General features: G+C 51.5%; 1 protein-coding gene across 6 annotated transcripts in view; it reads right to left on the bottom strand.

Moving 5' to 3' along the window:
• Positions 1-456: 456 nt before the first annotated feature.
• NACC2 (NACC family member 2) overlaps positions 457-12042 on the bottom strand; it is an 87224-nt gene continuing 75638 nt past the window's right edge. For all 6 annotated transcript variants that reach the window (XM_075170739.1, XM_075170737.1, XM_075170743.1 and 3 more), the window contains exons 3-6: positions 11831-11998; positions 8914-9019; positions 8539-8636; positions 457-6083 (exon numbers count right to left, since the gene is read on the bottom strand). In XM_075170739.1, the coding sequence (XP_075026840.1) occupies positions 5584-6083; positions 8539-8636; positions 8914-9019; positions 11831-11998 (872 nt within the window). In that variant the 3' untranslated portion in view covers positions 457-5583. The remainder of the gene's footprint in view (positions 6084-8538; positions 8637-8913; positions 9020-11830; positions 11999-12042) is intronic.

The raw sequence follows: 12042 nt of genomic DNA, 5'->3' as shown, positions 1-12042 counted from the left end.
TTTACCTGCCCGTATTTTCGGAGCCCGGTTAAGGTTTTCCCTCGGTGGACAGAAGGGGCTCAGGGAGCGGGGGAGCGGCGGGTTCGGCTGATGCTGCGTCCTCCGCCCTCGGCCCCGCGCTCTGGCCACGCGCCCGGGCGCCGACTCGGGGGGCTGCGAAGTCAATTTTTAAAAATACCAATAAATAAAGCGAGCGCGGGAGGGAGGGAGCGTGTGATGCGTCCAGGAAAAAAAGCCGAAAATGCCCAAGGCAGCTCAGGTGAGGTGGGTGGAGAGCCCAGGGCAGGGAACGCCGAAAAGCCCCAAATTTGGGTAAAACCGCTCACTTGGCCAAGGTCGGGGGTAGTTTCACACCTGGACGCGGAGCCTGGCCCCGCAGGGCAGCACCTATTAACAACCACTCCTGGTTCGCAACATCCACGACCCAGAAGGAAAGAAAACAGAGCAAAGAAAAGCTTTTAATTGTAATTTACTTTATTATTTTGTAAATGTGAATTTTACAAAGCGTTTTACAATTAATGATCACATTGGGTTTGTTTTTTTTTAAATGGATTTTTCATCATATGAAAACAGCTATGAGCACAGTTCCAACTCGGGGGTCTTAATCTTTTCTCTTTTTTTTTTAGTTACTGATATATCATGTCAGCCATGGCTACAAAATAACAGTCTTAACTATACAGAGTAAGAGCACATAAATACTAGTGAATAATGCACGATAAAAAAAAAAAAAAAAAGCAGCTAGCATCGTTCGTGGCTGAGACAGTTGAGGAACATAATTCAGTGGTACTGTGAGATTTCCTTACAGCACAGAAAGTATTTTTAACAGTCATGAATTACAGTACTACTTAATACCCTATGAAGACGCTTTAAAAACAACCTTGTACTTTAAGTCCTTTTTTTTCCCAAACATTCTGTCCAAAGGATTAATGTTCTATTTGAATCAAGTGCCATCCAAATGTTCAAGTCAAAAATATTTATACATTTATACTCAGTTGTTTTTTATTTATTTATTTATTATTTTATTTTCTTTTTTTGTCTGCTAAAAATAGTATTGCAAGTTTTGGCTTTTACCTTGACATAAAAATCACAATTTTGTGTGCAAAACGCTTAACAGTGGAAGAAACTCATGGGAGGAGTTGCGGGGTTTCCGCTGTGAGCGCGGTAGACGCCGGCCCCCCCAGCCCCCCGCTCGCTGCCCTCCCCCCCGCGCTCGGGGCTCGCTGCTGCCAGCGCGGCCGGCTCGGCAGCGGGACACTTGGGACAGCGGTTGAAGCCCGCGATGGCTGCGGGCTGGCAATGGGGCGGTGGGGATTTGCGGCCGGGGCTCGTCCCGGTTTCCCGCTGGCCCTTCTGCACTGGCAGCGAGCGATCTCCAGAGAACCGAGCCACCCCAGCGAACCGGGGCAGGGCTGGGGGCAGGCGGCAGCCCCCCGCCTCACACCGCGGCGAGGATGCTCCGCTCCCTCAAACGCCGGTTAAGCCATGGGCGATTCCAGTTTTGGGGGGCCGGGTGGGGTTGAACCCCTCGCCCGGCCGGAGGAGGGGGGCCCCGGTGCGTGCCACCCACGGCCGGGCTCCCCGCCACCAGCCCCGCTCCCCCCGGGGAATTTCTAGGGTGAAACCACAGTTAGAAGAATTAAATCATCAAGGTGGCAAAAAGGACCCGCTCCCCATCTTCTGCCGGCGACGCGGCAACGCCGGCACCATCCCTCCTCCTCCCGAGCCCCCTCCGCCGGCAGCTCCTGCCCGCGCCAGCGTCACCGCGACCAAACCGGCGCGGGAACGTCACCGGCCCGTGGGACACCGGGGGTTGGCCACGACCCCCGGCCAAAGCTGGGCCCGCGGGACGCCGAGACGCGGGCCCACGGTGCGGCAGAAGGTCATGCAGCCCTTCTGCAAAGCGGCAGCCCTCGGGAGGGCGGTGGTAATTGGCGCTAACGAGGAGGGGGCTGGCTTCTACACTATATGGCAGCTGCAGGTAACTTGTATGCTTACACTCTGTTTTCTTTAAAGGTGCTTGGTATAACTTTAGATATATAATATACATGTAATATTGCTAATAGTCAAGCATAAGAATAAAGGTGCAGACATACCATAAATACTGATGCTTTGATTTTACACTATCAGACCTAGATGAATGCAGTTTCCTATTCACATTATAAAGCAGCCCCAAACTCTATAATTTAAAATAGTGTCGTAAACAAAGAGGAGGAAGGAGTCAGTTATGATCTGATCTTCTTAATCTGTTTTCCTTGGAAAAAATGATCAAAAAATTCTAAGGCACTCAGGAAAGCCGCATACAATCGATGGACTGCTCTGTTCTCACCTTACATTCAGTATTTTAAAGGGGTTACTTTTTTTTTGTTGTTTTTTTTTTTTTTTTTCGGAAGAATACAATCATTACCATATAACATTTTCAAACATATCATTAATCCTCCACACACAGGAAACATTAGTGCAAAATGCTTGCCCTCATCTACCAGATAAGGAAAAACCCAACGCCCTTCACATTTTAGAAGTTTGCCTTCCTAATAATAATAATTAATAAAATAAACAAACCCAAATAAAAAAAAAAAAAAAAAAGGGAAAGGAAAAAAAGAAAGAAAAAACCCCAAAAATATACAGGAAGTTGTGCTAGGTATAAAAATATATATTTTCACTGTGCAACTTGACTCTCTTCAGACTCTCTGTCCCAAGCCGTTCAAGTACTGCTGCCGCCCCCCGGCTGGCCCCGCCGGCCCGGGCCGAATCTCTGGGCGCGGGTTTGGTCCAGAATTAATACCGAGAGCCAACCGCGAGCCCCGGCTGGAGGGCTCAGCCCCTCACCACAGCCCAGCAAGTGCCAGAAGGGAGGAGGAACCCTTGGCAACAGCTTTAATCTCTCTCTCTCTCTCTACGCGCACACAGACACACACAGAAGGGACGACTTGTGACCTCCGACGCCCGGATCCGCTCCCAGCTTGCCTCAAACGTTTGGCAAACCCAAACTTTTGGGGAGGCGATGGGGGATCGGGGGGGGTCCTCAGTCAAACCTGACCCCCCCGAGCCCCCCCGACCCGCCAAGCTGCCCAAGAGCTGGACGCCCAGCAGCCGCTCCCGGGGGGACGGGGACACCCCCAGGCCAGGGAGCCGGACGGCCCCATCTCCTCGGGGTGGCTGGGGAAGGAGCCCACCCCGAGCTCAGCTCTCTGGTCCCCCTCCTCAGCTTCGTCCTCCTCCCGCGGCGCTGCCGGGCGGCAGACGAGCTGCACCGGCTCCGGGCTTCGGCAAGAGCGTGAGTTTTGTTTGCCGACGTGGGTAAAGTGCAAAAAGAGCCCCTGGCTGTGCTCGTCCCCACTCCCCAAAGCATCGCGCGCCCCTGCACCGGCTCATCGTGCCGCCACCCGCACCGGCCCCCCCGGGCCGGGGCACCGCGGTCCGCCCAAGCCAAGCCGCGCCAAAAACCGAGAGCTGTGCAAGACGTGAGGCAGAAACCACCCCGTCCTTGATCTTTTTTTCTCAGGGCAAGGAGCAGCGGAAGAGGCTAAGCGCCGGACAGCTTTGTTATTAGGATGCAAAAAACTGCTTCAAGTATCGAAGAAAACAAAACAAGTGGCCAAAAGTTGGGTTATCCTCTGCCCCCTCCCCCTTTCCCAATGGAAATACAAAGAAGGAAGAAAACCCTGAGCAAAGCGCCGATTCGGGAACGAAAGCAGGAAAGAAAGGGAGAGCACAGCCACAGCAGCCTTCAAAAGCGACCCTCTGTGCACCTTGCACTTGTCCATAGTCCCAAACTTGTTGCAGAACAGACTGTAAATATCATTAAAGCAGGCCGTTTAGTCACAGTCAAAACAATAATTAAAAAAAGAAAAGAAAAAAGCCATACTTGGCTTTCACGTCACTGCCCCCATCCCTCGGAGACACCCCGGCCTCGGCATCCCTGCGGGCGCCCGGCGTCCCCCCGCCCGGCCCCGCAGCCAGGGCGAAGCGGCAGCGAGCGGGGCCGGGCAGCGGCTGCACCCCACGCCCTGCGGGAGCCGGGTCTGCGGAGGGATCCCGGCCCCTTCGGGGGGTGCTGAGGGCCACGGCAGAGCCGCGGGGGTGAGCTGGTACCCGCTGCCCGGCCAGGCTCCAGCGGCACCCGCAGGTCCCATCGCAGCGCCCGCGCCACCGAGCCGAGGCCAGCCAAAGCCAAGGCAGCCTGGAGACATCAGCTTTCGCAGAAAAAAATGACAAATAACTCAACATTGGGCTTTTTCCCCAGAAGGGCCTGTCTGGAGGATAAGCAAGAGGCGAAATGCTTCCTCCTCCCCAAAACCTCTTCACAGAAGGGCACAAAGCTAATTCTTTTTTTTTTTTTAAAAACCTTTTTGCATCCAATATACTTCAAATTATTAAAAAGCGAGAGCAGGCTGCTGCTGGCCGGGGGTGGAGGGGAGAGGGCGGCGGGCGAGCCCCGCACGCCGGCGGCTGCACCGCGCTCTGCCTCCGGTGCGGATGCTGCTGGGAGCTGATGCCAAGAGCTCCCGGCTCCGTGCCCTTCGGAGCAAGAACAACGTGCTTCCCGTGCTCTGATCTCTCTCCAAGGCCCGCTGCAGGCGGCTGAGGGGGGCCACCCCCCCCCAGGAGGTGGCCCCTGGCCTTGGTCTGCCTGCGCGCCCCGCTGCCCCGAGGCGATGGGGTGCAGGGGGGTGGCGCGAGCCCGTTCGCCCAAGCAGCGGGTGACGTGAAGGTGCAAGCAAGGAGGAGCAAACGAAAAGGAGTCGCTGGGAGGGAGGGAGAGAGAAACCAAACCCAAAACTCAGCCGTATTGGGAAAAAACCTGACAAGAACCACTACACTGGCCAGGGTCTCCACCTGCATCCCACGCAGTCCTCCCGACACGTGCAAGCCTGAACTCCTGCGGAACCATCCCTGCTCCGGGGAACCGGATAAAACTCCCCGAGACAACGGCACCGAGCCCTCGCCAGCGGCTGGGCGCCGTGGCACCCTGCCCCGCAGCACCCTGCCCCGCAGCACCCATGGCAAGGGGCTCCCTCCGACGCCAGAAGCCTTTAACGATTTCCCCCACCCTGTCCCACTTGGCTAGAGCCCTTCTGCTAGAGACAAACATCGCCAGTCACAGCACTTGTACCCTAACACACCTTGCTTTCCTGTTAAGTGACGGTAAAACTTTCTTTAGAGGACAAGGTTAACGATGGCTTTACTTCTGAGCTGAGTAATGGATGGGGTGGTGATGATGGGGGTGGTGGGGGGGGTGGCTAGCTTTTCTCCTCCCCTTCTTAAAATAAAAAAAAAAAGGGGGGGAAAAAAAAGAAGAAAAAAGCTACAATCTTATAGACTAACCTCAGGAATATCAAAAAAGGAGCCCAATATTTTTTTTTAAGTAGGTCGCCACAGACCTAGTCGTTTACAGTATAACGAATGCGATTATTTCCTTCATAAATTTTAAATACAAGCAGAATAAAAATCACATTTTTTTCAGGCAACAGTAGCAGTTCAGTAGGTAAGTGGCTTGATCACATTTTTTGTTTTGTATTAGTAATGCATGCAAGCAGCTTTAGTATTACAGATCCCTTATAGGTCACGAAACGTTTGCTCTCTTTATAAAGTCCCTCCGTAAGTACCATCTTGTCTTCTCACGGGAGTTTCGGGCCGGCTGGAGGAGCCCGAACCTTGTTCAAAAGGTTGCGGAGTGCTTTGGGTATCCGATGCCATAGCATCTGTGGCAGCTGCCTCCTGTATCACCGAGCCAGCCCCTTCGGCATCCTCGCTCTGTTCGAAGGACTGGCTGGATCCATTGCTTAGCTCTACGTTCACTGTGTTAGTTCTCAAGGCTACTATAGTTCCTGAATCGCTCCTCCTTTCTGCATAGATTCGCTGCTCAAAGACCTGAGCAGTGTTGGGCTGGAATTCAGGATCCAGGGGGACACTGTTTGTGGTGGAGCCCATGACCGTGCGGTACATCTCCATCCCTTCGGGCAGCATGGACTTAATCTTCGGCAGCCAGCGCTTGCGGACCCGGCGGGCGTTGGTGCACATATCGGCTGCTATAACATTCATCTCGCTTTCCTTAAAGCTCGGGGCAAAATTCTGACAATACACTGCAAAGACAGGGATACATATAGCTGAGGATTCAGAGAAAGCAATACAAAGGTGACCACAGCCTCTGCCCCGTCCTAGAGACCTGCCACAAGGCTTAGCACGGGCTGATGCCACCCGCGCGCCAGAGCTCTCGCAAGGAGAGACTTACAGACACGGGCTCCTCCGCTCGAGATGGAGATGATCAAGAAGGGACAAAACCAGATGGCACGGGGAAGGGGGCTGGAGAAGGACCACTCACTCCCCGGGAACCCAGCGAGCCCCGCAGGTACCAGGCTCCTGCCCGCAGGACCCAGCCCGGTACCCCCGGCCGCAGCACGCTGGGACGGCCAAAAGCAGAGATGGACACGGAAAAGGTCAACACGAACTCCTCAGCAGCAGATCCATTAACGGCTCCTAAAACCACGGTGGGGCAGGCACAGCTGCGGGGCTGGGAAACGTCCGAGCTGCTCTCGACCAGAGAGCCTGAAGGACCGTCCTTGCCCGCCCCACCGCAGGGCCACCACCGGCCCCGCCAGCTCCGGTATCCCACCGGGAGCACATCAGCTGGCACGTACTCTGCAGAAGCCCAGCAATACCTCGGCTGCAGCCCTGCTCCTCCATGGGGGCCGAGCACCTGATGTTACGGAGCAACATCGTCACACTGCCATGGTGAGTAATTATCAACTAAAGCTTGTGCACGGGATATTTCTCTGTCAAATTCAGGCAGTAAGATGTCATCTTATGCCCCGACACACGACAGAGTCGTAGGCACGGTCACTGGACAACAAGGCCTTTCCAACCTCTGAAACTCTTTGCAAGCCTCAGCAAGGACCAAGGCTGGAAGTCCAGACCCAGGGCTCCCCAGGGTGAAGGTGCTAACAGGGAGGCTGTCTCAGGAGAGCACCACGCACAAGCTATGGGCAAGCACCAACAGCACAGTCTAGTGATTTTCTCTTTACGTATTGAATATCTGCCATCTTGTCCCTTTTCTCCACGTGCTACGGATCTCAGAGGGTGGCTGGAAGGCCCCTGGAATTCAGCAGCACAGCAACAATTAGGGAAAGGAAAGATTTATCTTCCAAATCTTAAAAATAAAAAAAAATTGCTTAGAGTTTCATTTTCCAGCGCAATAATATTTACATAAAGATTTACTATCCAGAATCCAGCGAGGGTGAGAGAGCACATTGCTTTCCACTGTATATCACGCTCATGGTAAACGGGCTTCGCTGCAGTAACCACCAGGGCTTCCTGCACCACCCAGGTCCTCACTCACCAGCAGCACCTTTTGTCCCGCAGCACGCTCCTTGCATTCAAGGGCGACTGCAAGAGCCAAATATTTAACCGTTTGTTTCTGGTCCCTGCCATAAATAATTAAGCTACCTTGACCGAAGGAACAAAACTCTCCTTTTCTTGTATAACCACCAGACATTGGGCACAAACGTGCAGAGGGAAGGGCCATCCGTCAGGGAGCCCTGCACATCCCAGCCCTGGCTAAAGTTAGGGCGCTGAGTAATCACGCAAACACCGGGGATCTTACCTGCAGGACCCCAGAAGGGGTGTTAAAGGGCTGAACCTTTTGTACCCCCCGCTCTGAGACAGAGCTCCGCGGCTCTACAGACAGACAGACCGACTAGCCGAGCCGCACCGCACGATGCAGAACTTTGCGTGGAGTTCATGTGTTAAAAACAAAAGCTCCTGTTGCTTTATGCAATCTTCTAAAAAGGCAATTATTTGCAGCAGGGCTCCCATTTCACATATTTTAAAATAAAAAAAAAGTAGTTTACAAAATATATTCAAGGAAATAGACTGCAAACCGAACAGAAAGGCTGCCAGCGAGATGGAGAGCAGATCCTCCCCTGCTACCAGGGCTGGAGCTGCCAGTGGGTTCCCTGACTCCTGGGGGCACATCTACCGCCCCAAAAGCCCCGGGCACCGCAAACCACGGCTGCCTCGGGCACCGCGGGGCCAGCACCTCCGAGAGCTGTGTGGAGGACGTCTCTGGGAGATGGATTGGACACACTCTGCTCCCGTAAACCAGGGGGTTTGGCAGAGCCCTGCACTCAGATGAATCCAAATGCAAGCCAGAGCCTTAGGGCATAAAAGCCAGCACATGGACATGGCCTGTTTCAGTGGTATCAAGCTCTGAATGTGCTGCCAAAAACGTAGTTTTGATTTCTTTCTTAGAGCACCAATCAATCAAATAATTAACTGCGAAATTAGTGCTTTAAAATACAGCAAAATAGTCAAGTAGCAATAATGTTTTATATTAAGATACTGCCAAACAAATAAAAAAAAAAATATTCACTTCATCCCCCCCCAAATTATGCAAAGTAAAAAATAAGTTAATTTTCCTATAACCTAATTTCACCATACATAGTTCCATATTACTCAACAGAGATGGCCTTCCCTGCTCAGGTTTCGGCTTTGCTCTCGGCATGCCGTTCCAACAGAGCAGCAGTAAATCTCTCTCCTTACATTTGACTGCGTTAAGAACCCTGCTGTCCAGGGGCTTCCTGCTGGGATCGCTCGTGGAGGACCGGATTCCAGTTCCGCAGCTGTTGGCAAGCGTGTTCCTGCAAGAAAGGCGAAGAAGGACCCTTACACCGGGGACGGCAGGGGACGGCGCATCACAAGGGGACGCCGTCCCCTTCCCTTTAGGTTCTTACGGAGGGATCACCACGTTACGTGATTTTAAGGCAAGGAATCGGAAAAACGGGTGCTCAGGTTCAAGCAGCATTGAGAAAAAGCGCAGAAATCAGTGCAGCATATACAGAGGATGAAGCACTCACGACACATTATCTATTAACGTGGTTAAAACACCAGAAAATAAACTGAACCAAGAGCACGTACCGATCAAAGAAGGTGGCCAGAAGACGTCTCAGAAGGACCTTGTGTTTGACACCGGCACATAAGTGGCAATTCATCAGCTGCCCCCGGGTGATGTAAACACCTGAGCCTGGAAGGGTTGGAGAGGGAGAGTTCAGGATGAAACCCTGGCCGCGCGGGCAGCACCGCTCCCGTGCGCGGGCCGGTCCCGGCCCCGGTGTGACGGGGAGGGCACGTGCTCTTCACCTGCTGTAGGAAAGCCCAACGAGGATGGCAGGATTTTTGGAAAGCCCAGCAGGGACTCTTATCGCAGTCCCTTGGGTTCTTGGCAAGTCCCAGGTAATAATAATTCCTAATTTTATCTGTACAGAAAGGAAGTCTATGGAGATCAAATGAAAGGACTCTTTTTTTTTTTTCTTTTTTTTTGCAAAGACATACAGTGCAAGGCTTTATTCTGTGATTTTGTATGTACAGATCAGATTATTTATTCTTTCTGAAGGAAGAAAACCCCAATCCATTTGGCCACTTCTCAAGTGAAAGATCGTAGAACATATAACTAGAAAGAAAGCAAAAAACCCCGTCTAGCCCAGAAAATGTACTTGGTTACACTACAGATCTAACAGTTTCCAAAAACCCCAGCCCACCACCTCTTGATACTTCTGGTGAGCAGGGAATTCTCCTTCTAATGCGCAGGAGCTGCTGACTTTGAAGTACCCTGCCTTTAAGGATGTTCTCCGGAAGAAAGAGGAGCCCCTGCCAAAGCGGCCCCACATGTCCAGGGGCTTGGCAGCGCTTTGCAGCAGGTTTCTTATCAACGCTTTTACTTTGCGCAGGGCTCACACAGACCAAACCGCTCCTGCCTCGGCATCGGCTTGCAGGGGGAGGTTACTCTATTTTTCAAGCATACTGTTACACGAGAGGGTTTTGGTATTTGCTTTTAATTAAGATTAAATAATGGGTCGTATCTGGGTCCAGAACACGCTCTGTTCTCCAGATATAAAAACATCTACTGGAGAAATAAAATTACCTCCTGGATTTCCAGGAAAGCCCACAGATGATTGTCCCTGACCTTCCGGACGAGGACAGACTGCAGAGCAGCCCGCGCCGGCGGGCTGCGCCAGGGCAGGCGCCCAGCAGCTCCCCGAGCCCGACCCCCTCCCCGGGGACGGCGGCCGCCGGCACCTTCCCTGCCGCCGCGGGCAGCCCAGGGCACCGGTCCTGCCCCGGAGCATCGCGCGGGATCTCGGAGCCATCCCGCTTCTCGCCATGCTCCGTGCACAGCAGCCGTCCATCAGGGGTACTGCGAGGACCGCAAGGCTTGTTGAAGACCCTCGCGGAGAGAGCTGCTGAAGTTTGCAGAATCAATTACGGCATGAAAAATCGGAGACAAAAGGAGAATACTCCGAACGGAGAGCTGAGGAAAACCTTCGCTGCAGGATCCTCCTGCGTGCTCCGGGGCCAAGTCCCACCCCCAGGTCTCACCAGGTTTTAGACAGCAATTAGCTGCAGTCTTTCTTTGGCAGCAGTATTTTGAGAGATAAGCCATCCGAGGGAACGCCAGATGCTACCGAGGGTAACTTCACTTTAATAAATAAAAAAATAACCGAGGCAGCCACTATCGGTTAGAGATATTAATCTACTTTTTTTCCAGATTGAAAAATGTAAATCAAGCAGAGCTGCCTCAAGCCAATTTGCAGCTCTCACTGTGAAAATAACCTGCACCACTTGATGGTTTTAAGAAGTCTCACATAAAATATAAATGGGTACAAAATGAATATTCCAGATACAAGATAAATACTTGTGCTTGTATGCTGTGGTACAGCACGTGCGTATTACTCCTGCCTTCCATCAAAGACCCACCCTCGATCTGATGGAAACCTTTCTGGGCATCCCCTGAAATCCAGATTCCTTCTACAGACTGAAAATAAAATCATGCTACTTACCGAGAGATAAATGACTAGAAAGAAAAGGCAACTGATTTGGATTGATTGCGCTGCCACATGTCGTTTTTGTACCAAGGGCTTTGCGGGTATTAATTAAACCTCTGCGCCGGGGCAGCAGGTACAGGCTGTCGTGAAAAGATCGCTTCACCCAAACATAGCTACGTCCCGGGGAAAAAACCTCACAACAGCGCGGGCTATAAGCTGAGGGGACTATTGCAGCAAAGAGAAGCTGGGGGGAACTTATAAAAGCAGAATATAATTATTTAAGCTGGAATTTGATCTGGACACCCCAGTCAAACATCCGTCATCCGTGCAGCACTCAGGTACCCGGGCTACAGGCTGGCATGGCCACCCCACGGCTACCGGATTTCTCTCTTTGTCTTTAGCTCAACACCACCAGTATCATTAAAAGCACCACCTTCCACCTCAAGTTGGCCATAAATCCTGTATAGAGTCGTGAATTCTCCCGATATTGTAAATTCCCCCCAAATGAAAATAAAGGTAGAAGAAAGAACTCAAACCAATTCCTTCTCTTCCTTCCTGCTGCAGCGTTTCACAGTTCAGTAACACCCCCAATTTTTAAAAAACTTTTACAGGTTTTTTCAAAGCTTGTTCACTGACACAAATTTTATCTCCATTGCTTTGTAAATCTTAAAATGCGATGGGGTTTTTTGGTTTTTTTTTAGATCTGTGCATCTAAATCAAAATACAATTGCGATGCAGCCACACCAATCAGGAAGAACACAAGCTGGAGAATTCAATTAAAATGCTAAATTAATTCAATTGAATAAATCCTGTTAATGACACATTTTTCTATCAGCAAATTAAAGGAAACTTAGAACTTTTTAGAAGATGAATAATCCAGAAAGACACAGCAAGGGCACACAAGACGCACGACTCCAGCAATGGTGCAAGCAAGATGAAGAACATGTTTCAAGAAGGAAAACATCCGTGATCTCCAGGCATTCTCAAGCAAAGGAAAGCTACCCCCTTATTACCTGCAACGAGCTCAAGTTTTTCTCCAGGATCTCCCTCTGAGTAGAGTTTTGGGTGGCAACGGTATCCGATTTGACTGATAAGACTGGCTGGGAGAGCAACTAGATCCCGTCGTATGAGGACACAGGAGCGGTTCTCCAGCGGGATCTGCTCTGGCTTCTCTTGAGCAACTTAAAAATTAAAAGGGAAAACCATTAAAACAGTTTACTATGCA

This window comes from Calonectris borealis, chromosome 21 (assembly GCF_964195595.1).
Source record: "Calonectris borealis chromosome 21, bCalBor7.hap1.2, whole genome shotgun sequence".
Classification (NCBI taxonomy): Eukaryota; Metazoa; Chordata; class Aves; order Procellariiformes; family Procellariidae; genus Calonectris; species Calonectris borealis.
This window is presented reverse-complemented; position numbering and strand designations above follow the sequence as displayed.